The sequence below is a fragment of the Pelodiscus sinensis genome, chromosome 5 (assembly GCF_052426305.1).
Source record: "Pelodiscus sinensis isolate ZL-2025 chromosome 5, ASM5242630v1, whole genome shotgun sequence".
Lineage (NCBI taxonomy): Eukaryota > Metazoa > Chordata > Testudines > Trionychidae > Pelodiscus > Pelodiscus sinensis.
The window spans coordinates 80,509,693-80,536,490 of NC_143056.1; the positions used below are offsets into that span (position 1 = coordinate 80,509,693).

At 47.0% G+C, this 26,798-nt stretch overlaps 1 protein-coding gene across 2 annotated transcripts in view; it reads left to right on the forward strand.

The window, feature by feature from the left end:
* Positions 1-9,337: 9,337 nt before the first annotated feature.
* Positions 9,338-26,798, forward strand: part of ACCS (1-aminocyclopropane-1-carboxylate synthase homolog (inactive)) — a 40,873-nt gene continuing 23,412 nt past the window's right edge. Inside the window, exons 1-2 of one of the 2 annotated variants that reach the window (XM_075927526.2) lie at positions 9,338-9,512; positions 10,251-10,294. Coding sequence is in view for 1 of the 2 variants with exons in the window: in XM_075927525.2 (XP_075783640.1) it covers positions 14,072-14,084 (13 nt within the window). In the remaining variant the exon portion in view is untranslated. Of the gene's footprint in view, positions 9,513-10,250; positions 10,295-14,059; positions 14,085-26,798 lie in introns of those variants that run through there. The other variant, XM_075927525.2, reaches the window with a different exon arrangement.

Genomic DNA, 26,798 nt, shown 5'->3' on the forward strand with positions numbered 1-26,798 from the left:
CTCATGGTTTAATTCCTCCACCTTTCCTCATGAAATCCAGTCATCTGCGGAAGATCTACCGTTCGAGGGTGAAAAGTTCTTTTAATCAAAAACCAATGATGTCCTCCATTCCATGAAGGATTCCAGGGCTACATTATGCTCTCTTTGCATTCAGACAACTGCAACAAGGAGAAGGCAGTACAGTTGCCAACCATACTGGAGGCCAAGATACCCACATACCATTACGTAAGGCAGAATCACCCGCCATACCAACAACATGGCCATGGAAGACAGCAGCGTCAATGTAGCCAGGCCAATACTTCCAACCACTTGCCTCAGCTCAAACTGAAAACCATCTTGCCTCTTCCAGGCCTCCCAAATACTAGGAAGCCTTTCACTTACCATCTTCTGCCATTTTATGACAAATGGCGCAACATTACATCTAACAAAGGGGGGCTACAGACCATTTCTTTTGGATACACCATCCCATTCCTGTCCATCTCCACCTCTCTTCAGGGACCCCTCTCATGACATTATACTACAACAAGAAGTAGATTATTTTCTACAATTGGGTGCTATAAAACCTGTTCCTCTAGAGTTTCAGAGGACTGGATTTTATTCCCATTACTTCCTCACCCAGGAAAAAAATGGAGGCTGGCACCCAATTCTTGATTTGAGGGCCTTAAACAAATTTGTGAAGAGGCAGAAATTCAAAATGGCTACATTATCCCCTCTCTGGAGCTCGGTGACTGGTTTTCATCTCTTGACCTACAAGATGCATACTTTCAGGTGTCCATATACTCATAGATGGTTTCTTCGTTTCACCCTCGGTATGGCAACATTACTAATATACAGTGCTACCCTTCAGACTTTCCACGGTGCTGAGGCTTTTTCTCCAAGGTGTTAGCAGTGGTTACAGCCCACCTCAGAAAACAGGGTGTTAACCATTTATCCATACGTGACAATTGCCTCATCATGACAAGAACCCAAGATTCCTATTGCTGCACCCATCTGGTACAACAGTACTGCAAATCACTGGGAATTCTAATAAATGAGAACAAGTCAGTCCTTACACTCACTCAGTCCATAAAATTCATCAGGGTTCACCTCAACTCCGCTTCAGCCATCACCTCCCTACCTCCCAACAGGTTCTTGAGGATCTCTGTGTTGGCATTATGCAGAGCAAATGAACTATGTGTCATAGTCCATGACTGTCTACAGCATCTGGGACACACGGTGTCTTGCACCGCTATAGTTCCCAGTGCCTGTCTATGGGATGGCTCAGAATGACCTACAAGCCCAACCTACACTCACTGACCAAAACACTGTCAGTCCCTGACACAGTAAAAAGATCACTACTATGGTGGACAAAACCAGTACAATTTGCTCAGAGGCATACCCTTTTAAACTCCAGAACCCACAGTGGTCATCACCACAGATACTTCCTTCACAGGCTGGGGAGTGCACATGAGAGACCTCACAACCCAGGACCTATGGACTCTAGCAGAGAGGACACTACATATCAATGTCCTTGAGCTCAGGGCTGTCCGACTTGCATGCCAGCATTTTCTTTCCCACATCACCAGAACCCATGTCAGGATATAAACCGACAATGCAGCCTATATGCTTTATATAAACAGACATGGCAGCACGATCCTACGCTCTATGCAAGGAAGCTATAGCATTCTGGAACTGGTGGCACACTTATGGAGATGCCATGAGTGAGGCATCTCCTCAGCACCCTAAACACAACAGCGAATGCCCTAAGCAGAGCCCTACCTCAAGATCACGAGTGGCAAATCGACCATTCAGTGCTGACAGATATTCGCACAATGGGGATACCCTCACATAGATCTATTCATGACAAGAACAAAAAAAATGTCCACTTTATTGCTCCAGAGTGGGCAAGGGAAAACACTTTCAAAAATGCTCTTATCCTCAAGTGGAATGTCCACTTACTCTATGCATTCCCTCCCTTTCCCCTCCTCAACAGAGTCCTCATCAAAATACAGAGGGACAAAGCGAGGGTTTTCCTCATAGCATCTTACTGGTCCCGGCAACTGTGGTTTCCCCTCCTGAGCAGAATGGCCTTACATCCTATGCAACCCGAGCATACTATTCCAACCAGAAACTGAAGTTCCTCACCAACAATTTCCAACTCTTCACCTCAAAGCATGGTACCTTGATGGTTCACAGGCATAGAACTACAATGTTCAGAGCAGGTGCATAACTTGCTTCTACACAGCAAGGCCCCTGCAACAAGGAAGACAAACATTAACAAGTGGACTCGCCTCAGATTGGGCTGCATCCCATAACATATCACCGGAGGATGCCCCCCTACCTGTAATCCTTGATTAGCTACTACATATCAGGCAATCCCACTTTTCCTTGAGCTCAGTTAGGGTATGTCTATACTACAGCGCTAATTCGAACTAACTTAGTTCAAATTAATCCAGACTAAAAAACTAGTTCGAATTAGCGTTTTGCTAATTCGAACTAGCATGTCCACATTAAGTGGACCCTGAACCGCGGTTAAGGATGGCCGGAAGCAATGCCGGCAGGGCATCAGATGAGGACTCAGAGCGTGGAGCTGCTGCCTCAGGCTAGCCAAGGGCTGTGCTTAAAGGGACCCAACCCCCACCCCGGACAGAGAGTTCTCAGGGGTGCCCCACTTGCAAAGCAGTCCTGGCTTGGATCGCCCGGAGTGCCCATACTGGGCACATCACAGCACTTGGCCATCAGACCGGCTGCACTTGCCACAGGCTGCCATCTGGGGAGTGGGCAATTGGGGGGCTGCAGGAGAGCTTCCACCCCCAGAAACCCGCAGAGCCAGCCCAGTCCTCCCCATCGGGGGCTCATACCCCATTCCTCCCTCACCTCCTTCCACTTACCCTTCCCTAACCCCCCTTCCTGATGTACAAAATAAAGAAAATGTGTGGTCAAAAATAGAATCTCTCTTTATTGAACAAAACTCGGGGAGACTGGGAAAAGGGGGCGGGAGAGGGGAAGAGAGAGGGTGGGAGAGGGGAGGGCAACTAAAATGATCAGGGGTTTGGAACAGGTCCCATATGAAGAGAGGCTAAAGAGACTGGGACTTTTCAGTTTAGAAAAGAGGAGACTGAGGGGGGGGGAGATAGGATAGAGGTCTATAAAAGCATGAGTGGGGTGGAGAGGGTGCATAAAGAAAAGTTCTTCATTAGTTCCCATAATAGAAGGACTAGAGGACACCAAAGGAAAGGAATGGGTAGCAGGCTTCAAACTAGTAACAGAAAGTTGTTCTTCACAAAGCAAAGAGTCAACCTGTGGAACTCCTTGCTGCAGGAGGCTGTGAAGGCTACAACTAGAACAGAGTTTAAAGGGAAGTGAGATCAAGTCATGGAGGTTGGGTCCATGGAGTGGTATTAGCCAGGGGGTAGGAGTGGTGTCCCTGCCCAAAGTTTGTGGAAGGCTGGAGAGGGATGGCACGAGACAAATGGCTTGGTCACTGTCTTCGGTCCATCCCTTCCAGGGTCCCTAGGGTTGGCCGCTGTCAGCAGACAGGCTACTGGGCTAGATGGACCTTTGGTCTGACCCAGTACGGCCATTGTAAGCTCAGGGTCGGGTGTCTCAGTGGACCACCTTGACTTTCATGCACACCTGCTCCTGGGTTGCCAGGCTGGCAGCTCTCCTGCCCTAGACGGCCACTTTCCTGTGCCTAGTGCGGAGGTCGTGGATGAGGTCCACGATGTCCGCACTAGACCAGGTGGGTGCCCGTCTCTTGCGGTCCCGGGCAAGCTCCCAGGAGCCAACAGCCTGGTCCCAGGAAGAGTGGGAGGGCTGGGGGGCGTCGGGTGGCTGGCTCGAGCCATGCCAGGTGCAGGGTCTGCTAGCTGGGTGCTGGCAGGCTTGCACCTGGCACGGGCACCGTAGCCAGCCCGTGCCCCTTTAAGGGGTCCGGGGCCGGGAGGGGGGCAATAGAGTTTCCCTGGTATTGGCCAGAGTGGCCACCAGGGAAAGCTGGGGAGGGCTAGCCTCCCACTAGTTCGAATTAAGGGGCTACACACCCCATAATTCGAACTAGTAAGTTCGAACTAGGCTTAGTCCTCGTAGAATGAGGTTTACCTAGTTCGAACTAAGCACTCCGCTAGTTCGAATTAAGGTCGAACTAGCGGAGCGCTAGTGTAGTGCCTATCAAAGTTAATTCAAACTAACGTCTGTTAGTTCGAATTAACTTTGTAGTGTAGACATACCCTTAGAGTACATCTTGCAGCAATAACATTCCATTTGACCGTCAATGACACCATGGTCTTTGCACATCCCATAACCAAGTGCTTCCTCAAAGGTCCACAGGCCCTATATCCTGTTACTGCCCCACAGGAACCATGGGATCTATATCTGGTATTGACCATGCTCACAGAACCTCCATTCAAACCTCTGGCCATATGCTTTCTTCTCTACTTAATGCTCAAAACGGCGTTCCTAGTTGCAATAATGTCAACACTTTGGGTAGGTGAGACAGCAGATGCACCATTAACTTTTTTTTTTTTTTTTTTTTTTTTTTTTTTAAAGGTCAGAGTCTCTCTCTGTGGACACATCCAAAGTTTATACTCAAGGTACACTCTGATTTCCACCTTAACTAAACAATACACTTACCTGTATTCTTCCCTAAGCCTCATGTCAACACCTTTGAGGCACAGATGCATACCCTGTATGTCCACAGGGCGCTCTCCTTCTACCTCCACAGACCAAAACCTTTGGGTCATCCCCACGACTCTTCATCTCCTTTGCAGAACGTAACAGATATCATCTCAAAGACTATCCCATTGGATCTCTGACTGTATCACCATGTGCTACTCTCTCAATCATTTACCACCACCTGCCTTAGTCTGAGCTCACTCCACAAGAGCAATCACCACTTTGGTCGCTTACCTGAGGAAGGTTCGTGCTGCTGCTACATGGACATGAGACCAAACTTTCGCTATGCACTTCCCACCAGCCCTCTTCACTCTACAAGAATAGCGAAGGCTGTCCTACAGACCTCTTACCTGCCTAATCTGAAGTCCCTACCTCCATAAGACAAATTGCTTTGCAGTCACCTGCTGTGGAGCATCCCAAGGGACGTCGTCTTATAGAAGAAAAGGTTACTCACCTTGCCTGTAACTGACATTCTTCGACATGAGCATCCCTGAGGGTGCTCCACTACCCTCCCTTCCTCCCCTATACTTTGGAACAAAAATAAAATTTCCACCAGGCTGTGTTCTAGATAGAGAAGGAACTGAAGGGAGGGTGGCCACGCATGCGTAGTAGTGCCAGACAGAGCTGTGTGCATCATGTGCTGCGCATGCACAGCCCCAATGCACTGCTAGGAAGAATCCGCTCTGTGGCACTGGGACACACCGACACCTGCTGTGGAGCACCCTCAGGGATGCTCATCTCAGAGAACATTGGTTACAGGCGAGTAACCTCCTTTTCCAGTGGATGTGTTGGCCTTTTCTGGATTGGTATTTCTGTTCCAGTATAACATAGGTAGAGGGAGTTTGTATTTTATCAGCCATTTGTGTATGACTAGACATGATCACTACAGAAATTTGATTGACTTGCTCATTAAAATTTATGTAAAAATAACAGTATCAGCCTGCTTGCTTTCCTGCTTTCCTTGTCTCCTGTCAAGTGATGGCACAGGATATTTCAGAGGACTGGGAAAGGGTATTAGAAGTTTTAACTTTAGGGCTATGTCTACACTGCTGGCTTTTGCTGGCAGAGGATATGCTAATGAGGCACTCATTAGCAACTTCTCGTGCTTCATTTGCATAATCTCTGCCCAAAGCTTTTTGGGCAAGAAGTTTGTGCACAAAAACTAGCAGTGTAGATGGATCTGTTTTGCACAAAAAAACCCTTTTGCACAAGATCTGTATACCTCCTTTTTTGAGGCATAAGGATCTTGGGTGCTTCATTAGCATACTCTCTGCCAGCAAAAGCTGGCTGTGTAGACATAGCCTAACAGTTTGAATCCTCCTTGCGTCAGCAGTGAGCAAGCTACCATCTGATGCTTTATCAGTGGTTTCAGGAAGGCAGGTGTTCAGTGCTCCATATAAACTGTGCACTTTTATGGCCGCTCTAGAGATTCAAATGCCACCCAGCAGATTGTCTAGTTAGGCTTTTTGTTTCTATTGGTCATGCCCATTTGCATATGCTTTGGTGCACATAAAACTATTCCGCGCACAGATGGAAAAAATCCACACATGGATGGATGGATAGAAAAGATTAGAGGGAACATTGCAGATGCCCCCATCCCCAAAACCATCACCACAACTGCTACTCTTGGTTTTTAAAATAAGCAATGAGACTGAGTTCCCTTTCCCACCTGCAGGCGGGGGTGGAGCACTTTCTGCTTACCCTAACACCACTTACCAATATTATTTATGTACTTATTAGAGTTACTATAATAATATCTGTTCTGGCAGCTAGCCTCTGTTGGTATCGTTGTTCTAGGCCTCTGCTCGCAGAGTTGTGTCTTATGGGAGATGAGGAACTCTTTTATGAAAGTCACCACTGAAGAGAACCGCAGGCCCAGCCTCCTCACGCTGAGCCAACCAGTACAGGCAGTCCCTGGGTTACGTACAAGATAGGGACAGTAGGTTTGTTCTTAAGTTGAATTTGTATGTAAGTCGGAACTGGTACATATTGTAGGGGAAACTCTAGCCAAACATTTCTCCAGAGCTCAGTTTTATTCTCCCACACCTCACTTCCCTCAGTCCTTTATTCTCAAGCTGAGGTGTCTGCTGAGAAGCCGCTCCGCGTCTCCCTGGTCTGCTGGGGGGGGGATGGGGGGGCACTAGCTTCGCGTCTCCCTGGTCTGCTGGGGGGAAGCAGCTAGTGCGGGGTTGCCTCACCCCATTTGTAAGTAGGGATCCGATGTAAGTCAGATCCATGTAACCTGGGGACTGCCTGTACTGGAAAATAGAGAGAGTGAGACATGGTCACACTGAAACCAAGAGAGAATTCCTCTAAACAGGGCCAAATGCAGCAGGGAAAATTTCCCATATAAGGCAACGTGCAGCTACCTACTGGTTAGCATTTGTCTGCTAGCGGATTTGAGCCTGTGCTGGCGCTCACAGCTTTTTACATTCTCTTCTGCTTATCGCTTTCTCTCCTCTTCCCTCCTGTAATTTTTATGTTTTCAGCTCAAGCTGAACAGAGACATTGACACATTTGGGCTTTTCCCACAGTCTCCTGTCTCTTATTTATGTCTCTGAATGTTGTTTTATCTGAAGTGAATATGCCAAAGAAATGTTAGGCCCAGCTCCAAGCAACTCCATTTCCTTCTTCCATCTCGAGACATTCCTGAGTCCTGTAGCACAAACTTGCACAGCTAAATATTTAGAAAAAAGCACAGGAGCTGTATCTCTATGGGCCAGAAAGTGTCACTTAGGATGAAATGGGGTAACTTGCAGGGTGCTAGGAGAAGCTGTATCTTGCTGTTCTATGCATGAGCCTGGGATGCAGGCTTATATTCAAGTCTTACCCAATGCGATACATGCACCTTCCCAATTGACCCTCTTGCCAGACATGAGGTGTAACCTCCCCCTCACCCCATTTCTTCTCTGACCATAGAATATGGTAAATGCCATGTTTTGATAGTGATGCATCAGTCCCAAAGGCATTTTGAGACTTTCCCTGCCTGCAAAACCCTGTCATCTATAGGATTGTCCCAAGAAATGGAATGGGCGGATGGGGGCCCCCAAATTTTTCTTTGTCTCCCAGACTCTTCTGTTGCTTTTATCATTACAGTGCTAGTTCTTTGGCCTTCTCTAGCAAACTTCCATCAGAAGATCTTAAAGTACCTTCCAGACACTAGGATGAAAATCAAAAGTAAGCCTTGGTGGCATAGAAGGTGCTCAGTGTGCAGGCTGGCCTTCTGAACAGGGTAAATGTCATCTTCGAATATGACTGATAATACTTACCAGAGTTTGAGAGAAGTGTCAGGTGCTTGCCTGAATGAAACTTCAAACCATCAGTTATCACTCATCCATAAAAATGACCCTCGATGCTCCGTAACCACCTCAAATCAGAAGGGCAGTAAGAGGGAAATGAAAGCAGTACTAGAGTTTCTGGAAAATGGGTAATGGAAATAAAAGGGCCAAGTTCTCCTTTATAATGGAGTAACTCCATTGATGTCCGTGGAATCATTTGATATTTAAACTGGTTTGACAGAGCAAACTTCAGTTGCTAGTGTATATTTATCTTTCCTGTTAGCGACCAGGGCAAATTAAACCTCCAAGATCCCCTCTGCCTGTCATTGAGGACTTAGCACCTCTTTATTGAACTAGAACAATGATGTGTGCGACTGGTTGGCATAAGCATTCAAAGAGCTATGGGAGCACTGAGGAGAAGCATATCACGCCTACTTTGATGGGCCAAGATATCCACGCCAATAATCTCTGGCTTGCTTTTTTTTGTTTTATTTAAAAGGGGGATATTGACAATGTTGTTTGCTTTAGCAGTTCAGGACCAACATTTTATGCATCTGTTTTCTTACATAGCTTATCTAGCTTATTAAAGTTTAGATGGAATTTTTGTTTAAGTTTCAGTTATAAGGGGTTGAGGTTTTTTTGCAAAGAAATTTAAAACCTCACAATAACTTGAAATTGAATCAAAGTAAAGTTGCCAGATTTCGCTATCCAAGAAGAATGTAAATGTCAAAGTCAACTAATGTAGTATTGCCATCTTTCCTGATTTTCTTTTTTACCACAAGTTGTGCAATGTTTTATATTTTTAGTGCCATAGCTCCTAAAGTCCTGTGAGAATCTCTGCTTTCTTCTTTCTCTTGCTTGAAAATGTGAAACAAGTAAAAATGCTCAAACATAAATAAATAAATAAAGCATTTACAGTTTATTACTTTAAAAAACAACCATGATTTAAAAAGCAAATCTTATGATCTGATTTTATTTTGGGAGGAGTGGCTAACTCATGATTTTATAAATACTTGAGCCTCTCTAGTGAGAAACAAATGATAGTTTTAACCTTTTTTTTTTTTCTTCTTCTTCTTTTTTTCCATTGTAATAATCTGTAGTGGTGATACAAGGACCACACACAATGACATTTTTACTGCATGTTTATTTTGATACTGTCCCTTTAGCCACAAAAGCAGCTGGAGACATGTGCTAGGTATGTTATTTAAATGAAAATAAAGAATTGAGCTAAAGGAGTGAAACTTGTAAGTAATGTTTGTTTATGTCCTCCCCGTCTACAAATTTATCGTTAAATAATTGTGATTATTTTGGGAGTGTACATTGGACCTTGACCGCCTAATCATTGGTGCACCTGTGCCTTTTCCCTTGTTTAGGTTTGAAAATCATCCCAGCACGTTCTCTGTGTGAGCATTTTAGCTTGCACTGGACTTTAGGGAGGTATGCCACAGTGGTCTCCCTTTCTGTCTTCCCCAGTGGTTTGGACCTCAAGAGGATGAACGATGGGATTAGGAGACAAAACAATGACTCCTGGTATGTCCCACAAGGCTTCCTGCTCCCATGCTTTCATCACCAGGAAATCGTGTAAGTCATGGGTTCCATGGCCTGTGCCCGACTGCGGGGGTGGTGGTGTCTGTACCCTTCCCTCATGTCCAGCCCCTGATCCACACTCTCCACCCCAATTGCCCCTCTTTCCTCAAGCCCCTCCCTCAAGGGACATAGCCTCAGGGATTACTGGGGGGCCTGGTGTGGGTGGCAGCAGGGGCCGGGCCCTCCAGCACTCACCACAGTGAGTGAGGGAGGGGGCTGACTCCTGCCAGTCCTATCTCTTCCAGGGTTCCATGGGTACTCTAACCTGAGTACGGGGAACCATCCTATAAATAGGACAGTTGAGGCAGGCACTATAGGGCCCCCCAAAGTGCTTGGCCCAGGGTGGCTGCCCAAAACCATCCCTATGAATGGGGTCGTGCTGTACCCACGTCCCCCAGGGCCACAGGGATGTGCTGGCAGCGGGGCAGAGATAACAGCCAGAAGCTGCTCTAGCCCCACTGTACCCCAGCTCCTGCCAGGGGAGGTTAAATTGCCCAGGAGCAGCAGGCAGGGCCAGGGGACATGTGGTGGGGGAGCATGTGGGCCAGCAGGCAGGGCTGGGAGCCAGGATGGGGGGAACACACGGAGACCCCCCCCTTCCTTCCCTGAGCCCTGCCAGAGGGGGGGTTCCCACTGGAACACTAGGAGGCTTTGAAGACTAGTACTGGTCCTAAGATAAATTGAGTTTGATGCCCCAGGTGTAAGTGACAGATGATTCTGTTTCTCTTGCAGGAGTCAAGCAACTATAGTCATCGAGCCAAATTCCTGATTCAAAGGTCAGTAATGCAAAAGAGATTTGGAGGGGTTTAAAACAGAGTGATGATCATTTAAACAGATCACAATTAGCTTTATCAGACTTGGTTGCTTTCTGAAAGATTAGGGAGGGTTTTTCAAACATGGAGAGTCATTCTCTCTGTATCCAGAAAGGGTAAGAGAGCTAGGATGGCGGGGAACACACAGGAGATTCAGCTTGAAATACGTGATGTCAGTACTGGTTCTCTGAACATGATTATCTTCTGGTTGTGTCAGTCTTTCTGTGATGAAAAATACGGTGTGTCTAAATTTAGAAACTTTGAATGCCCGATTGACAAGGGGGAAAGAAATCCCATTCTATACCGGGCCATAGACAAGGACTGGACTAGCCTCCCCATGCTGCCTGCCAATGTGCATGCTTTCTCTTTCTCTGCCTCCCCCCCAAAGAGTTCAGCTTTGTGTGTTAGTAAACTTTATGATGTTCCTTTCCACAGAAAACTGGACTGAGAACCATTTTACAAAGGCCATTAAAATTTGGGGACGCTGTTGACCCAAACTGGATTAGAGTTGTAGCTAAAGCTGGGCTCCAAAGCAAAGGTCGTCAGAGAAAGATTATGGTAATAGGCTTACTGTGCACAGCCTTTAGAGGCTGTCCTCTACCATCTTTTGGGGCAATTTATCACCACTTTTTAAAAAGGATGAGAACTAAGCTTTTGGGAGGGCAGGCTTAAACTTTTTGTTAAGGATGAACGGGATATGTGCATAATGTACAGTAAAATGACTGGAGACTAATTAGATGACTGTTTTCACCTGTAAACCACTAACCCTAATTCATCTCAGAATCGTAGTGGCTACAACAAGTCATTGATCCACTGGTGAGTGTGTGTTACAATTCTCCCCTCCCCTCTGTGATCAATCCAGAGAGAATCTGAGTCTGCTAGAGCCCCTGCTTCAGCACTTTATCTCAAGCTGTTGCACCTTTTATATGCTTTTAGATGTGGAGGTCCGGTTCAGTCCCTATTTTATCAGACAAGATGGCCGCCATCCAGTCACTCTGTGACAGTTGTTCAAGTGGCAGATGTGAACTGAGTCCAGTCTTTGTTCTTATTGAACAATATCCATAGCACAAAAAACAGTATTACAACAGATGCAAACTGAACCCCTCATTAGAAGTCTGACAGAGGCGCCTTTGACATAAATAGTTGACGGGTGAACACATTTCTTACACATTAGTGGTCACTCTCCAGTTCAAAGTTGAATCAAATTGGCAGGGCAGTGTTGGAGGAAGCTTCACTGTGACTGGTCATGATGCACCTGAACTGGATAAATGAGAGTTTGGTTTTCTGATCTGATTCACAAGCATTCACTTACATTGTCCATTTCCATAAAGAACAGTGTTTGCTGCATAGATATTACTAACTATGAACGATTACTGCAGAAAGGAATCGGGGGTTGTGACAGACTGCTGGCTAAGCCAGAGCTCTGCCACTGTAGCCTAGCCAAAGAGGCTGAGGGGAAACAGCTGAGCAAGCCCAGGTCTGAAGGGCTATTAGAAGCAGCTGTGGGCCTTACTGGGCAAGGGCTATGTAAGGCAGACGAAGGAAGCCAACAGGGGGGCAAGGAGGAGCCAGGGTGTGGTTGAGTGTGCAACTCCCCCTCTCCTGGCAGCTGGCTGAATTGACTATAAGCTTTGTACGTAGGTGGTGGCAGGAACTAACAATAAAAGCATAGGGGACTGCACCAGAAGTGTCTCTGGCTGATTCGGAGACCGGACGGTGTCCCAGACCAAGGGGCCTGAGTGGGGACCCCATCACATGGATCATAGTGAACAACAAGCTAAATATGAGCCAACAGTGTGGCACTGCTACAACAAAAAGCAAACATTGTTCTAGGGAACAACACAAAGCAAGACACAAGGGCTACGTCTAGACTGGCATGATTTTCTGGAAATGCTTTTAACTGAAAAGTTTTCCATTAAAAGCATTTTTGGAACAAAGCATCTAGATTGGCATGGACGCTTTTCCGCAAAAGCACTTTTTGCGGAAAAGCGTCCGTGCCAATCTATACATGCTTTTGCGCAAAAAAGCCCCGATTGCCGTTTTCGTGATCGGGGCTTTTTTGCGGAAAACAAATCTCAGCTGTCTATACTGGCCCTTTTGTGCAAAAGTTTTGCACAAAAGGGACTTTTGCCCGAATGGGAGCAGCATAGTATTTCTGCAAAAAGCACTGATTTCTTACAGTAGGAAGTCAGTGCTTTTGCGGAAATTCAAGCGGCCAGTGTAGACAGCTGGCAAGTTTTTCTGGAAAAGCAGCTGATTTTCTGGAAAAACTGGCCAGTCTAGACACAGCCAAGAAGTAATTCTTCTGCTCTGCTCTGATCTACTCTGCACTGAATAGGCCTCAACTGCAGTTTTGTGTCCAGTTCTGAGCACCACATTTCAGGAAAGATGTGAAGAAATTCGAGAGGGTCCAAAGAAGAGCAACAAAAATAATTAAAGCTCTAGAAAACATGAGCTATGAGGGAAGATTGAAAGAAAGGTCATGATAACAGCTTTCAAGTATCTAAAAGGTTGTTACAAGGAGGAAAGAGGAAAAAATATTCTACTTAATCTCTCTAAGACAAGACGCAATGAGCTTAAATTGCATCAAGGGAGATTTAAGTTGGCCATAAGGCCAACTGTCCAGGCTGCTAAGCATTGCAATAAACTGCCTAGGGAGGTTGTGAAATCTCCATCATTTGGAGATTTTTTTTTAAGAGCAGGTTAGACAAACATCTGTCAGGGATGGTTTAGATGGTGTGTGGTCCTGACATGAGTGCAGGGGACTGGACTTTATAATCTCTTGAGGCTCCTTTCTGTTCTGTGATTATGTAGACTAAGGGTCCTGTCTAGAGTAATGAATGTTGAGTTACAATGGGACCTTTACTGGTTTTGGGATGTAAGTTCTTAAACATTCCCTGAATTGGAGTTCTTAGACTGCTGTCCAGAATCTGGATTTTCTTTGCAGAATCCCTGGTTGTCTTTAGGATTTGAATTTTGGGGGTGGTTTCATCATTGGTCTGGGAATACCTTGGGGGACTAACCAGATCCCTGACATCTAGATCAGTGAGCAATCAAGTAGCCTTTTACTCAAAGTTGTTAAAGAAAATCTTTGGGTTAGAAACTGAGGTCTTCAAAATTCATCACTCCTTAGGTTTCAGAGCAGTCCTGTAAACAGTACACAGTTATGGTGACCAAATGTGCTATCAGTCTGTTATGAGACTAGGTGCTTGAAGAGAGCTTTCAGCTAACCCTCGTATATCTGCAGTTTCTTTACTTAGCCTAATACAAATTCCTCCAGGCTTATGGAGAAATGGATGTTCCAGTGGTAACTCTAGCTTTTCTAAATATTCCTAAATCTTGTGATGCTCACTACACTAGTAGGATTAATAATCCATTCATATGTTCCTCTTTAATATCTTAGTGCTCATGTGACACTAACCATATGCAAAGGGATGCATCCTGTTCAGGGGGAATGTGTGAGATTCTTACACAAGCTCCTCTATCAGATGACTCTCACAATCTAGTTTTAATGAAGAAACCCATTAAAGTCAACAAACCTAAAAAGGAACAGAACTTTGCCTGGAGCACCAGGATGGCTGAGGTATAACACAAAGTGTGCCCAGGGCTTGTAAGCAAAATCTCTGATTTACCCTTCAGTTGATACCAGCTCTAGCCCTGGCAAGGGGGTGGTGGCTGTCTGGCTGATCCCAGGGCCGGTGGCTTGCTCTGGGGTTACTCCATGGCACGCTTCTACTACTCATGGATTTAACAGGTAAGCACAAAAAGCTTATCTTCTTCTTATTGCTTTGTTTGCTTGTGCTACAGATTGTGGGAATCAATTTTCATTTATTAAGCCATTGGGGGCCCAAATCAGCTCTAGTGATGGGTGATCTTGCTGTTATGGCATAGAATTGGGACAACAGACATCTGTTTCAATGCTGGCCATAAACTTTCCATTAAGTCAACTTCATTTTACTTGCCTCTAAGGTTCCTCCTTGTAACATTATAGTGGTGTTGTGAGGCTCAATTTAATTAACATCTGTGAGTTGCTTGGGTGGTAAAGAAGCATTTCCAGATAAGTGCAGCATTTCCTTCCTATCTACTCATTTAAAGATAGTGACTGACTGTATAGAGCCATAGCAGGGTCCTCTTCAGTGCTGGAGTCTGAGTGCAATGAGGTCCTTTTGGATTGCAGGATCTGGGATATGGGCGGGGGGAATCTAACCTTCAAATGCATTCTGGAGTATCCTCTGCAGGGCTGTGATTTGATTTTTGGAACAGAGATGCCCCTCTTTCTGATGTTGCTATCTGACTTTAAGTGGTAATGAGGGGCCTCTGCCAACCTGACTTCAGGAGCTGTGCCAGTCAACCCATTAAGCAATCCTTAATTCACCTTCCTGAGCGGCCAGGCAGCATTAGTCTCCCTGAAGCAGTCTCAGGAAACTGACGCAGAGATCATGTTCCCGAAATACTGAGGTATTTTTTGTTGAGACCATGCATTTGGCAATTTTTAAAATCAAGGATCAGCTAGATGTGATTCAGCATTCTATGGAACAGGCTGGCAGAATTAGACTTCGAAAATGACTGACAATGCTGAAAATCTGATCTAGTCTCACAGCTGCTTAGGCTGTTTCCTGAGTGATTGGTAGTTACATAAAGTAGCCAATGTTAGTAAGACCAAATGAGCAGTTATGGAGTTTTTCTCAAGACACCAGTGTTGAAGTTCTTATACAAGATTATGGGAAGAGAGGGCGAGGGGGAGAAAATGAAGATCTCTCTGCAGCCAGTTCACAAGAGCCAATGAAATCAAGGCTGGAAAAGTGAGGGGGGTCATGCAGAGAGTGTTCCCTGAGGAGGAGGGCTTCATTTAATTCACAACAGAAGCTAAACTTAGCTGATCAGGTAAGAGATGGCTCAATAGACCCACACTACCTTGTGCCTTCAGCAATTTTTGTTATTTAGGACAGAACACCCAAAGACCCTACTTGTAGACCCTGATTTTAAGAGGAATAAGGGATCTTCCGGAAAAGGCTTTATTTTCCGAAAGATCCCGTCTAGACTGGCGCTTTTCTCCGGCAAAGCCCCGAGCCGGAAAAAAGCGGCAGCCATGTTCATGCAAATGCCACGGGGGATATTTAAATCCCCCGGGGCTTTTGCAATTCTGAAGTGTCTCATTAGCATCCCTTTTCCGGAAAAGGATGCCAATGTAGACACAGCCCAAAAGACTAGAATTCACCTGACTCAGTGAACCCCCACTGTCACAGGCAACAGCACTGTGGAATATTAGGACTGCAAGAGACCTTGTGAGGTCATCTAGTCCAGTTCCCTGTGCTCAAGGCAGGACTAACTATTTAACCCTATACAAAGAGTTCACAGGACAGCTACGTCTACACTGGCACCCTTTTCCGGAAATGCTTAAAATGGAACAGTTTTCCGTTATAAGTATTTCCGGGAAAAGAGCGTCTACACTGGCAGGATGCTTTTCCGGAAAAGCGTCCGTAGCCAATGTAGACGCGCTCTTCCGGAAAAAAGCCCCGATCGTCATTTTCGCGATCGGGGCTTTTTTGCAGAAAAGACTACTGTGCTGTCTACACTGGCCCTTTTCCAGAACAGTTTTTCCAGAAAAGGACTTTTGCCCGAACGGGAGCAGCATAGTTTTTCCAGAAAAAACTCTGACAATTTTACAGTAGATCGTCATTGCTTTTCTGGAAAATCAAGCGGCCAGTGTAGACAGCTGGCAAGTTATTCCAGAAAAGCGGCTGCTTTTCCGGAATAAGTGGCCCAGTGTAGACACAGCCGACAGGTAAAACAGAGTAGGTATGGTCAGAACTGAGGTACTGAAATGCCATTAAGGCAGTGGTGTTGGTGGGGGTTTCAGCATCGTAACTGGTATGCTGCAAGAAGTACATTGATAGAACTATTGAGACCTAGGATAGCTGGAGCTGTGGAATGCTGCAGGCCAGATTAATGTACATCAGCACATGTTTGTAGGCACTGCCTGATCAGTGCCTGCTTCCTCTGCTGCTTGTGTTGCAGTGTCACGTGCTGACACTGCTCATCCCAGCAGGTCAATGATTATATCCACAAAGATAATATGAAATCCTTTTAATAGCTGTCTTGCAGGATGTAGGACGGCAGTATGGAAAGTACGACTCCCTCTTGTGGCGATGGCCTAAGTGGGCAAGTGGCTTTGTGGGGAAGAAGGGGGCTGTGATTTCTGTGAAACACGGTTGCTAGTATTCAAGGCCCAAGGCTAAGGAAGGTGTCACAAGGTGCTTACCCGGTGAACCACACTGTCCTCAGTTCAGATGGTTTCACAGTCACAAACCTATTTCTGGCTGTCTATCTTTCACTAAAATATGCGCTTATTTCCCTCTTATGTAACCATACCATGCAACACAGACCTATAGCAAAGACAGGCATCTCTGGGTGCAGCCCTAACTCCACAGCCCAAGTTCCTATTCCAAGCTCCTCTTAAGCTTCCTGTTTCCTCCCTTCATTATTCTCCCCAATTATCTTGTTAGCCCTCTAAATGTCACTCAGATGCTCTCAATCCCCCACCAGACTGTATAATTCTCTCAGCTGGGCCTGCAGCCTTCTCCAGGACACAGCAATGTCAGTAATCAGGGTGTTGCTGATAGCACCCTGTCACTGAAGGACTTTTGGTTTAATTTCTATGTATTGTCCTGAAATGACCCACATCCTTCCCCACTCCACATAGCAGAGACAACCTTTAAACAGCCCCTGGTGGTAGGAGCACTGTTTATGCTTCTTAAGCACAATGGAGCCAGCCTGAGGAGATGTGAAGGCCCAAAAGGGAAGAAAGCAATAAACAAATACACTGAGCTAATGCAAACTGTGCACCAGGCCTAAAACAAAGACCTTCATAGCTGAAACCAGTGCCTCCTCCACCCTCTCCTCTTCCCACCACTGTATTTCTTCAGTCCCATTCCAGGATCAGTGAGCATGCAGAAACTCTGACAGCAGCAAATGTAGCTACTTTGTCAGTGGCTGCAATACTCCTAGATGAATTCTGTGCCCGAAAAATTAAATATGTTGTGCACAGTATTTTAAAATACTGCTGTTTTATTTGTCAAAATAACAAGACGTAATCCGGTATGTGGAGAGTGGGACCAGTGGGTTTACCTCCCCTAAGTGAGAGTTCACCTGCAGCCCGTGAGCCCTGTAAATTCACAGATGTCTGTTTCATGTCCGCAGACCATTTTTGCAGATAGTGGAGCAGATGTAGATATAAATACAAATGCACACGGCTCTACTCGCCAGTGGCATTTGCCCTGCAGCATCTGGCTCAGGTAGCCTAGGGGGCTTAATGTGTTCAGAGCTGGCAACCAGTGGCTGGAGCTGGGCTGCAGGTTGGAGTCCAGGCCAGGGTTGGCTTTAGGGAAAGTTGCACCCTGGATGAACCTGTATTTTGGTGCTCCTTCCCCACCCCTATGGCCCCGTCTCTTAAGTGCTCCCTGGGCTTCTTTCACACCATCACCTCTGGGCCTCGCTGCCTCCTCCTGTGTTAAATTTGTATTGAAAGAGATGTCAGAACTCAACCATGGCTCAAATTAAGCACAGGCAGGGTGACCTGATACCAGTGTGTGCTGGCTGAGTGCCAAGTTCTGGAGGCAACATTGCCAGCAGGAGCAGAGCAGAAGTAAGTGTGTCAAGGTATATGGTCTGTCACCCTTACTTCTGCATTGCTGCTGTGGCTTGTGGTGCCTGGTATGTGGCTTAATGTGTGCCTTGTGCTTTCACACAGCAGCTGCACCTTGGCAGAACCCATGGTCCTCCCACAGCACTGTGGTTACTTGTCTCACCAAAAGGTGCCATTTCAGATTTTGGGGGAAGCAGGAGTGGGCAACTCTATCAATATGGCCCCTGCTTTGTCCTGGGTATAAGCAGCATCACAGGGAATTCATAGAGCAACTACTCCATCCATGTCTAGGGTAGAGACCCCCCTGCTGTGGCCCTGGAACAAGCAGAAGTCCTGGCACTTCCTGTTGAGATGGGTCATGAACAGGTCCACCTTGGGATAACCCCACTCGAAGATGGAGAGAGCGACATCCACTCAGAGACCACTTGTGGGATTGAAACCACCGGCTGAGACAATCGGCAAGGTCATTCTGAACTCCCAGAAGGCACGATGCTTGCAGGTGAACATCCTGTGAGACGCACAGGTCCCACAGTGCAATAGTCTCCCAACACAGAGGAGAGGAGCGAGCACTACCCTGGTTGTTGATCGTCCTGGTGTAGTCTGTCATTATTAGAACACACTTGCCCCATATAGGAGGCAGGAACACCTGGCAAGCGAGCCAGACCACCCAGAATTCCTAGACATTGATATGTAACCCCATATGTACAATCAACCATAGGCCTTACATGTGCATGTCATCCAGGTGTGCCCCCCGGACCCCATGTTCGAGGCATCCTTCACCAGAGATGGCTCCTGCCCATACGAGTTGGGGCTGAATCCACCAATTGAAGGGAGTGCATGATCACCAGCGGCATGATGACCACGCAGTCAAGTGGGTCCCTGAATTGCTCGAACACCAACTCCACCCATGCCTGGAGCTAGTGCAACTGGAGACAGGCATGATGTAGAACTTATGTGCACAAGGCTATGCGCCTGTGAACCTCATACAATTGTGCACTATCATAAGCCGGTACCTCTGCAGTTCCAAGATGAGCCCCACCAAGGCCTGAAAATGGGACTTGGGAAGGGATGCTGTTGCCTGAGTGGAATCAGGAAGGGCCCCAATTAACTCAATTTGCTATGTGGGAATGAGAGTGGATTTTGGCACGTTGAGGATGAGGCCTGGGAAAGAGAATGTGGCTTTGCCCTGGTCCACATGCCTGAGAACCACGTGCTGGGGGAACCATTGCAGGAGGGGCATATGGCACTGTGGGAACAGTCACTGGTGCCGGCTGCATGGTGGTCAGTGGCAACCCAATGCTGATGCAGCAGGCGTGGCCTACGGTGCTGAGGCCAGCCCAGAAGGCAGTGCCACAGGCAGTGCTGGGAGTGGTGCTGCTGTTGTCAGCAATGCCGCCTGAGGATGGAAGTGCTGCTCCAGCGTCATCAGTGCAGTAAACCCAGTGGGGTCCTGCAGCACCTCCAAAGTGTCCAGCATGGAGGGCAAGTCCAGGTTCACCTCCACCACCGCAGGCTCCCAGAGAGTCCACTGAAACTAGACTCAATGCCCTACCCTGGGCACCAGAGCTGACTGTGCTGGAGCCAAAGTGCCCAACTTGGGCAAGCTCAGCACCATATGGGCAGCCTTTGGGGGCTTGCTAGACCTCCTAGAGGGAGAGCGTCCACGGTCAGCCTTCTTAGGCACCAGTGAATGAGAATGGTGCCACATTGAGGAGCCTGCCTTGTGCACAAGGGATCAATGCTGGTGATCCCACCACTCTGCCCAGCTTGGTGCCGAAGCTTCCTGCACAGAGGCCAGTGCACTGCGCACTGAGGGAAGAGTTTGGCAGTTAAGCCCTGGCAGAAATCTGGGGCAAGGGGTGCATGCTCTACTCATGTGTCACCTCTCTGTAGGGAAGGGAAGGGATGGGAGCAAGCAGTCTGCAAGCAGCACCCTGGTAATTGGTACTCACTGTGCAGAATTAAATGTGTGCTCTAGTCCTGCTAGCAGTGTCAGTGGTAAAAGCAAGCCCTTTCTTGGGCAAGTGGAGCTCTTGGGGGGAGAAGGGGCAGTGGAAGAGAAGGGAGGTAGAACTAGACCTGCTACACTAATCCCCAGCCCCGCTTCACCCCACCCCACCCCACATAGCAGGTTTGCTCCAAGCCCCCAGCCAGACTAAATACATAGAAACAAGCTATGCACCCACCCTTCTCCTTCAACCTCGCCTCCCCCCACTTCAATAAGGGGGACAGTCCCATCCATAAGACAGTTGGGGTGGCTGTGGCAGAGCCCCACCCAAAGCAGGGGGCTTAGGGCAGCTGTCCTGAACAATCCTAGGGACAGTATGGCTCTGAGCAGATCACAGGTTGATCCTGATATATGCAGATCAGATCCGGATCCACATTTTTATATTGATGCAGGGCTCTATACACGTGTGCACAAATGACTGAGATGTACTTAATATCTTTGTACAAATACCTTGGCTATGGGATAGCTTCCAAACTACTGCTGAAGGTCATACAGGATTTACATTGTCAGGAGAACCTGCTATTTTCTCAGCATGTACTATTACTACTGTTAGTTTTGTACAAATGGGTAAATTTATGTATCCTTGTGGATCAGAACATTGGCCCATCTGGTCTAAGATTCTGCCTCTAGCACGGGGTGATACTATTTGATCTTTAAAAGGGAAGTTAAAGTACCCTGTTGTACTCTTGGTTAATTGTAGAATACAGGACAATTCCTGCCTGTCTCTACAGACAATCAGCTTGTGCCCTGAAGCAGGTCATTATTTTACTTGCAGAGCTACTATTCAGCATCACATTTAAAAAAAACATATGGTGCCAGTTAAATTTACAGGATTTTAGCCACATTAGAACAAGAAATGGAAAATTAGACTTTTTGTTTTGGTCTGATCCACCTCCAAAATTGTTAGGATAGGTTTAGATGCTGGAATCTGAATCCATTTCCCCTGCCTCTGAAATGTAAAGGTGTATTGGATTGACGGTTCTGATTATTAGCATGTCTCTAGTTGTTGTTGGATGTAGAATTATCCAGCCTCTTAAAAATCAAACCCCATACTTGATTATATGATTTTCTGTGTCAGGGAATTCTACAGACTGTATTAGTGTAATTGGCTACAAAGGACTGGGGTTTCAACCCTCAGGGAATGAAGGTATATCAGAAAATGCTAAGGATATTTCATGCCCTGCTTCTTATTGGTTGATGTGGTGTTAGTCAATGGGCATTGGGGATGCTCAGCACCTTTAAAAAGCAGGCCCTCCATCTGCAAAGTCACACAGCTCCCCCAGTCTCTCAAAGAAAGTTATGACAAGCTGTTAAGTAAATTAGAAGAATGACACTGGAAAAAAAAAAGCCTAGAAAAATTGTAAAGATGGTTATAATCAGATGATATTTCTCTCATAAATGTACCCTGTCTCATTGTCCTCTGTGGCAGATACCTAAAGGCCACCTCTCTTTCTGCAATCCTTAGGCTACGTCTACACTGCAGCACTATTTCAGGATACTGAAGGTATCCTGAAATAGCTATTCCACATCTTTTGAGTGCACCCGCTATTTCGAAATATAACAGGCTAGCTATTCTGACTTCCCTGTAAACTTCATTCCACAAGGAGTAAGGCATGTTTCAGAATAGCGATTTATTTTGAAATAAGTACTGTGTAGACAGCACCAAATTTCAAAATAAGCTATTTTGAAATAACATCGAAATAAGATATGTAATTTGAGCTATGGTGCTTACCGGGCTTTACTGCCTGTTCTGTGGGAAGTGCTCTTAATAACTCTTCAGCATGTACTTTGATGGTAAACAGTTCCCCCTAGAGGACTTTCCTTTTGTCCATGCAATGGAGACTGCTTCTTAAAGTAATGATCTAATTTTAATAAAGACAACTGTGTCCTTTCCCCAGTTCCTCAGCACCCAGTTGCAGTCTGGTTAGGAGGTCTGGGACAGGATCTCTGGAACTTTGTTGGGGTTTTGTTGTTCTGAAAACCAGTGGAACACAGTCACAGGGACTGAGCAGTCATGGGCCAGCACAAAGTTAAAAAAGGAAAAAGCGGATCTAAATGGAAGAGCATCCTAGAGCATCATGTCACATCTGTATAGAATTAGAAACAGTAATGCTATGAAAATTAATCTCTTGAATGCTAGAATGTGGTTTGTACCTGAGAACTAAGGAAATTATCTATCTTAGGGTTTTATACTGCTACTTGTCATTCCAATATCTCTGCACACCTTCCACATACAATCAATAGCTGAATCCCCTACTTTTCTTGATAGAGCTTCTAGCACTTCTTCCTTCTCAGATAAAAAACTCTGCATGGGGTAGGGTTTGTGGTTTTAGAGTCAAAGGGTACGTCTACACTGTATGGCTATTTCGGGAAGGCTACACAAACTGCTTATTTCGAAATAACAGGCACACTATTTTGCCATTGCATGAGGGATAAGGGATGGTTCAAAATAGCGAGTCGTCATTGAAATTTGGAGCCGTGTAGATGCACCAAATTTCAAAATAAGCTATTTTGAAATAGTTTTGAGATAAGATGCACAAATTGCGTATCTTATTTCAAGTTTAGGGTGCACCTAAAGGCTGTGTCTACACTGGCGCGATCTTGCGCAAAAGCGGCCGCTCTTGCACAAAAACTTGCTGCCTGTCTACACTGGCCACGTGTTCTTGTGCAAGTAAACTGACGTACTACTGTGTGAAATCAGGGCTGCTTGCGCCAGAACTCTGATGCTCCTGCTCAGGAATAAGCCCTTTTTAACCATCGGACAAATGACCAGGGAGGAGTTTAAAGGTATAGCTCGAGAATGCCGGGGGGTTATCAGGAAGGTGAAAGCGCAAATGGAATTGTGACTGACTAAGGATGTGAAGGATAACAAGAAAGGTTTCTACAGGCATGTTAACAAGAAGAAGGTGATCAGAGAGGGTGTGCAGCCCCTAATGAATGAAGGAGGTAACCTAGTGACAGATGATGTAGGGAAAGCTGAAGTACTCAATGCTTTCTTTGCCTCTGTATTCACGGACAAGGTCGGCTCCTGGACTTCTGCGCCAAGTGACGCAAGATGGGATGAAGATGGACAGCCCATGGTTGGTAAAGAACAGGTTAGGAACTATTTAGAAAAGCTAAACGTACATAAATCCATGGGTCTGGACTTAGTGTATCTGAGGGTACTGAGGGAGTTGGCAAATGTCATTGTGGAGCCTTTGGCTATTATCTTTGAAAAGTCGTGGAGATCGGGAGAAATCCCGGATGACTGGAAAAAGGCAAATGTAGTGCCCATCTTCAAAAAAGGGAAGAAGGATGATCCAGGGAACTATAGGCCGGTCAGTCTTACCTTGGTTCCTGGAAAAATCATGGAAGGGATTCTTAAGGAATCCATATTGAGGCACTTGGATGAGAGGAAAGTGATTAGTAATAGTCAGCATGGATTCACAAAGTGCAAGTCGTGCCTGACCAATCTGATTAGCTTCTATGATGAGGTAACTGGCTCGGTGGACATGGGGAAGTCAGTGGATGTTATATACCTTGACTTTAGCAAGGCTTTTGATATGGTCTCCCACAATATTCTTGCCAGCAAGTTAAGGGATTGTGGATTGGATAAATGGACGGTTAAGATGGATAGAAAAATGGCTAGAAGGCCGGGCCCAGCGGGTAGTGATCAATGGCTCGATGTCAGGATGGCGGTTGGTTTCTAGCGGAGTGCCCCAAGGTTCGGTTCTAGGACCGGTTTTGTTCAATATCTTTATTAATGATCTGGATGAGGGGATGGATTACACCCTCAGCAAGTTTGCGGATGACACTAAGCTGGGGGGAGAGGTAGATACGCTTAAGGGCAGAGATAGGGTACAGTATGACTTAGACAAATTGGAGGATTGGGCCAAAAGAAATCTGATGAGGTTCAACAAGGACAAGTGTAGAGTCCTGCACTTGGGACGGAAGAATCCCAAGCATAGTTACAAGCTGGGGACCAACTGGTTAAGTAGTAGTTCTGCAGAAAAGAACCTGGGGGTTACAGTGGATGAGAAGCTGGATATGAGTCAACAGTGTGCTCTTGTAGCCAAAAAGGCTAATGGCATATTAGGTTGCATTAGGAAGAGCATTGCCAGCAGATCCAGAGATGTCGTCATTCCCCTTTATTCGGCTTTGGTGAGGCCGCATCTGGAGTATTGTGTCCAGTTCTGGGCCCCCCACTACGAAAAGGATGTGGACGCATTGGAGAGGGTCCAGCGGCGGGCAACCAAAATGATAAGGGGGCTGGAGCATATGATTTATGAAGAGAGGCTGAGGGACTTGGGTCTGTTTAGTCTGCAGAAGCGAAGAGTGAGGGGGGATTTCAGAGCAGCCTTCAACTTCCTGAAGGGAGGTTCCAAAGAGGATGGAGAGAGGCTGTTCTCAGTAGTGACAGATGGCAGAACAAGGAGCAATGGTCTCAAGTTGTGGTGGGAGAGGTCCAGGTTGGATATTGGGAAAAACTATTTCACTAGGAGGGTGGCGAAGCACTGGAATGGGTTACCTAGGGAAGTAGTGGAGTCTCCATCCCTAGAGGTGTTTAAGTCTCGGCTTGACACAGCCCTGGCCGGGTTGATTTAGTTGGAATTGGTCCTGCCTAGAGCAGGGGGCTGGACTCTGAGGTCTCTTCCAGTTCTATGATTCTATGAAGGACTAGTTGACAGGATAGTCGACTAGACACTCCTCCCTCCTCCTTGCTGCCTCTATCGGATAAAGGCAGCGAGGGGTGAGGCGGGGGTACGTCGAAGCAGTATTTCAAAGGGTCAGTGCTGCACAGCTGATCCTGGGTTCTGTGTGGCACTGCCCTTTTGAAACCCCCCCCCCCACAGCATTTCAAAGGGGCAGCAGTACAGAGCTCAAGATCAGCTGTGCGACAACTTGTAGACTAGGGTAAAGAGAGCCCCTTTAGTAGTAAGATTACTTTAGTCTGCAAGGCCTATTCAGTTTTTTAGTCTCTATGCTGAGACAACTAGAAGGAGGCTAAGTAGTGTCAACTGGCAGGATGTGAATACTTGGACTGCTAGGAACTAGACCAGGGGTCCCCAACACGGTGCCTGCGGGCACCATGGTGCCCGCCGGGGCATTTATGTGCGCCCGCCTAGCGCTTCCCCACTCGCACTGCTGCTGCGCCGCTTGTTGTTGTTTTCAGCCCCTCCCCCCATCTATCCCCTTCCCTCTGGCCTCTTGTCTAATCAGCTCCAGGAGAGCTCGGGAGACCCTCCACCTGCTCCACGAGGAGCTTGGACCCTGGTGCAGGCAGCACCCCACCCAGCGCTCTGCCTCGCTCCTGCTCCCAGGTGTTTGTACAGGGCTGCCAGCCAGCTGCACTACCACGCCGGCCCCTCCGCACTTCCGCAGCACCCCCGGGAGCTGCTGGCCGCAGAATCCCTTGCAGCGGCTGCAGGCGAGCCCTGGCCTGGCGGCTCCTCTCTCTCCTCTTGCAGGGGAGGGGCACCTGTGGCGCCCCGCTTCACATCGGGGAAAGGTGTGTACAGCTGCAGAGAAAGGGAAGTTGGGGGACCTGTGACACTTTTCACCTCTCCCCCAGAGTGCTCCGACATTTCCGCGTGTGCTGTGGGGAGGGGACACAAGGATTTGGTAGGGAGAGGGAAAGGAGACGGAATTTGGTCGTTGGGGGGAGGTGGGAGAGGGGAGCAAACCGGGTCTGGTCGGGATCTGGTTTGGCTGGGAGGGAAGAGGGTCCAGGGTGGATCAGGTGGGGGAGAGAAGAGGGGTGGACTGGGAGTCACTGAGAGGTCGGGTTTGCCTGGGAGGGGAGAGAAGGTGGAAATTGGGTTCCGTGCGTGCATGGGTGGGAGGAGAGTCGGGATGTGTGTGGACAGGGATGTGTATGGAGGGGAGACAGGACGTAGGCTGGGTTTGGCCGGAGAGTGTGGTGGGAGTCAAAGGGTTTGGCCGGAGAGTGTGGTGGGAGTCAAAGAGAAAGGGGCGCTTTCCTCCTCAGTGCCTGTCCTGGGGGGGCGGCCAAAAAAATGTTTTGCTTGGGGCAGCAAAACACCTAGAGCTGGCCCTGGCCCCACCCCCGGGTACGCGGCCTATGTGCAGCCCCTCCCCCGGGTGGCCCTGCCCCCAGGTGGCCCATACCCCACCCCCGGGTGGCCCAGCAGCCCCGCGCGGTGCCCACCACCCAAAGAGGTTGGGGAGCACTGAACTAGACAAATCTACTAAACTTATTTTACTTATCACCAAACTAACACCTATCACAGGTAATGACTTCATTATTACATTTCTGAGCTTATATACAGTGCTCTTTTTGTTTTAAAAAAAAAGTGCCAGTACTCCAGGGGAAAAATTGTTGAGCTCTGACTGGAGGTGCTGGTACTGTGTACTGGGCAGTACCGTCATAAAAAAAGCACTGCTTATACATATGCTGCAGCCATAGTAGAATCCTAAGGAGCTGATTAGTCTGATAAACTGGCCTTCAAAATTTTAAAAAGCCAGTTTTTTTCTACCTAATGAAAAAAGAATGAAGTTATTTTGTTTTTTAAACCCTACTGGCTAAACTTTGTCCCATAATGGACTTTGAAGAGCAGTTTATTAAGCCCCTGAAAAACAGGGCTGCCAGACAAATCTCCTTTTTAAATCCCATCCGTATGTGTTTTTTAGTTTGCCAAGGTCTCTGTGTTTGAATTGGTTCTCCACCTTCCCCCATTGGTGGGTTTGATTGGGTCCATTCCCACTAAAACTCCAAGGTGCACTTGCAGCCTAATTTGACTGTGTGCGCTGGCAGAAATATAGCCAGGGTTTTCACGCCCTCTGTTGTTAAATTATTTTCATAGCAGTTTCTGCAG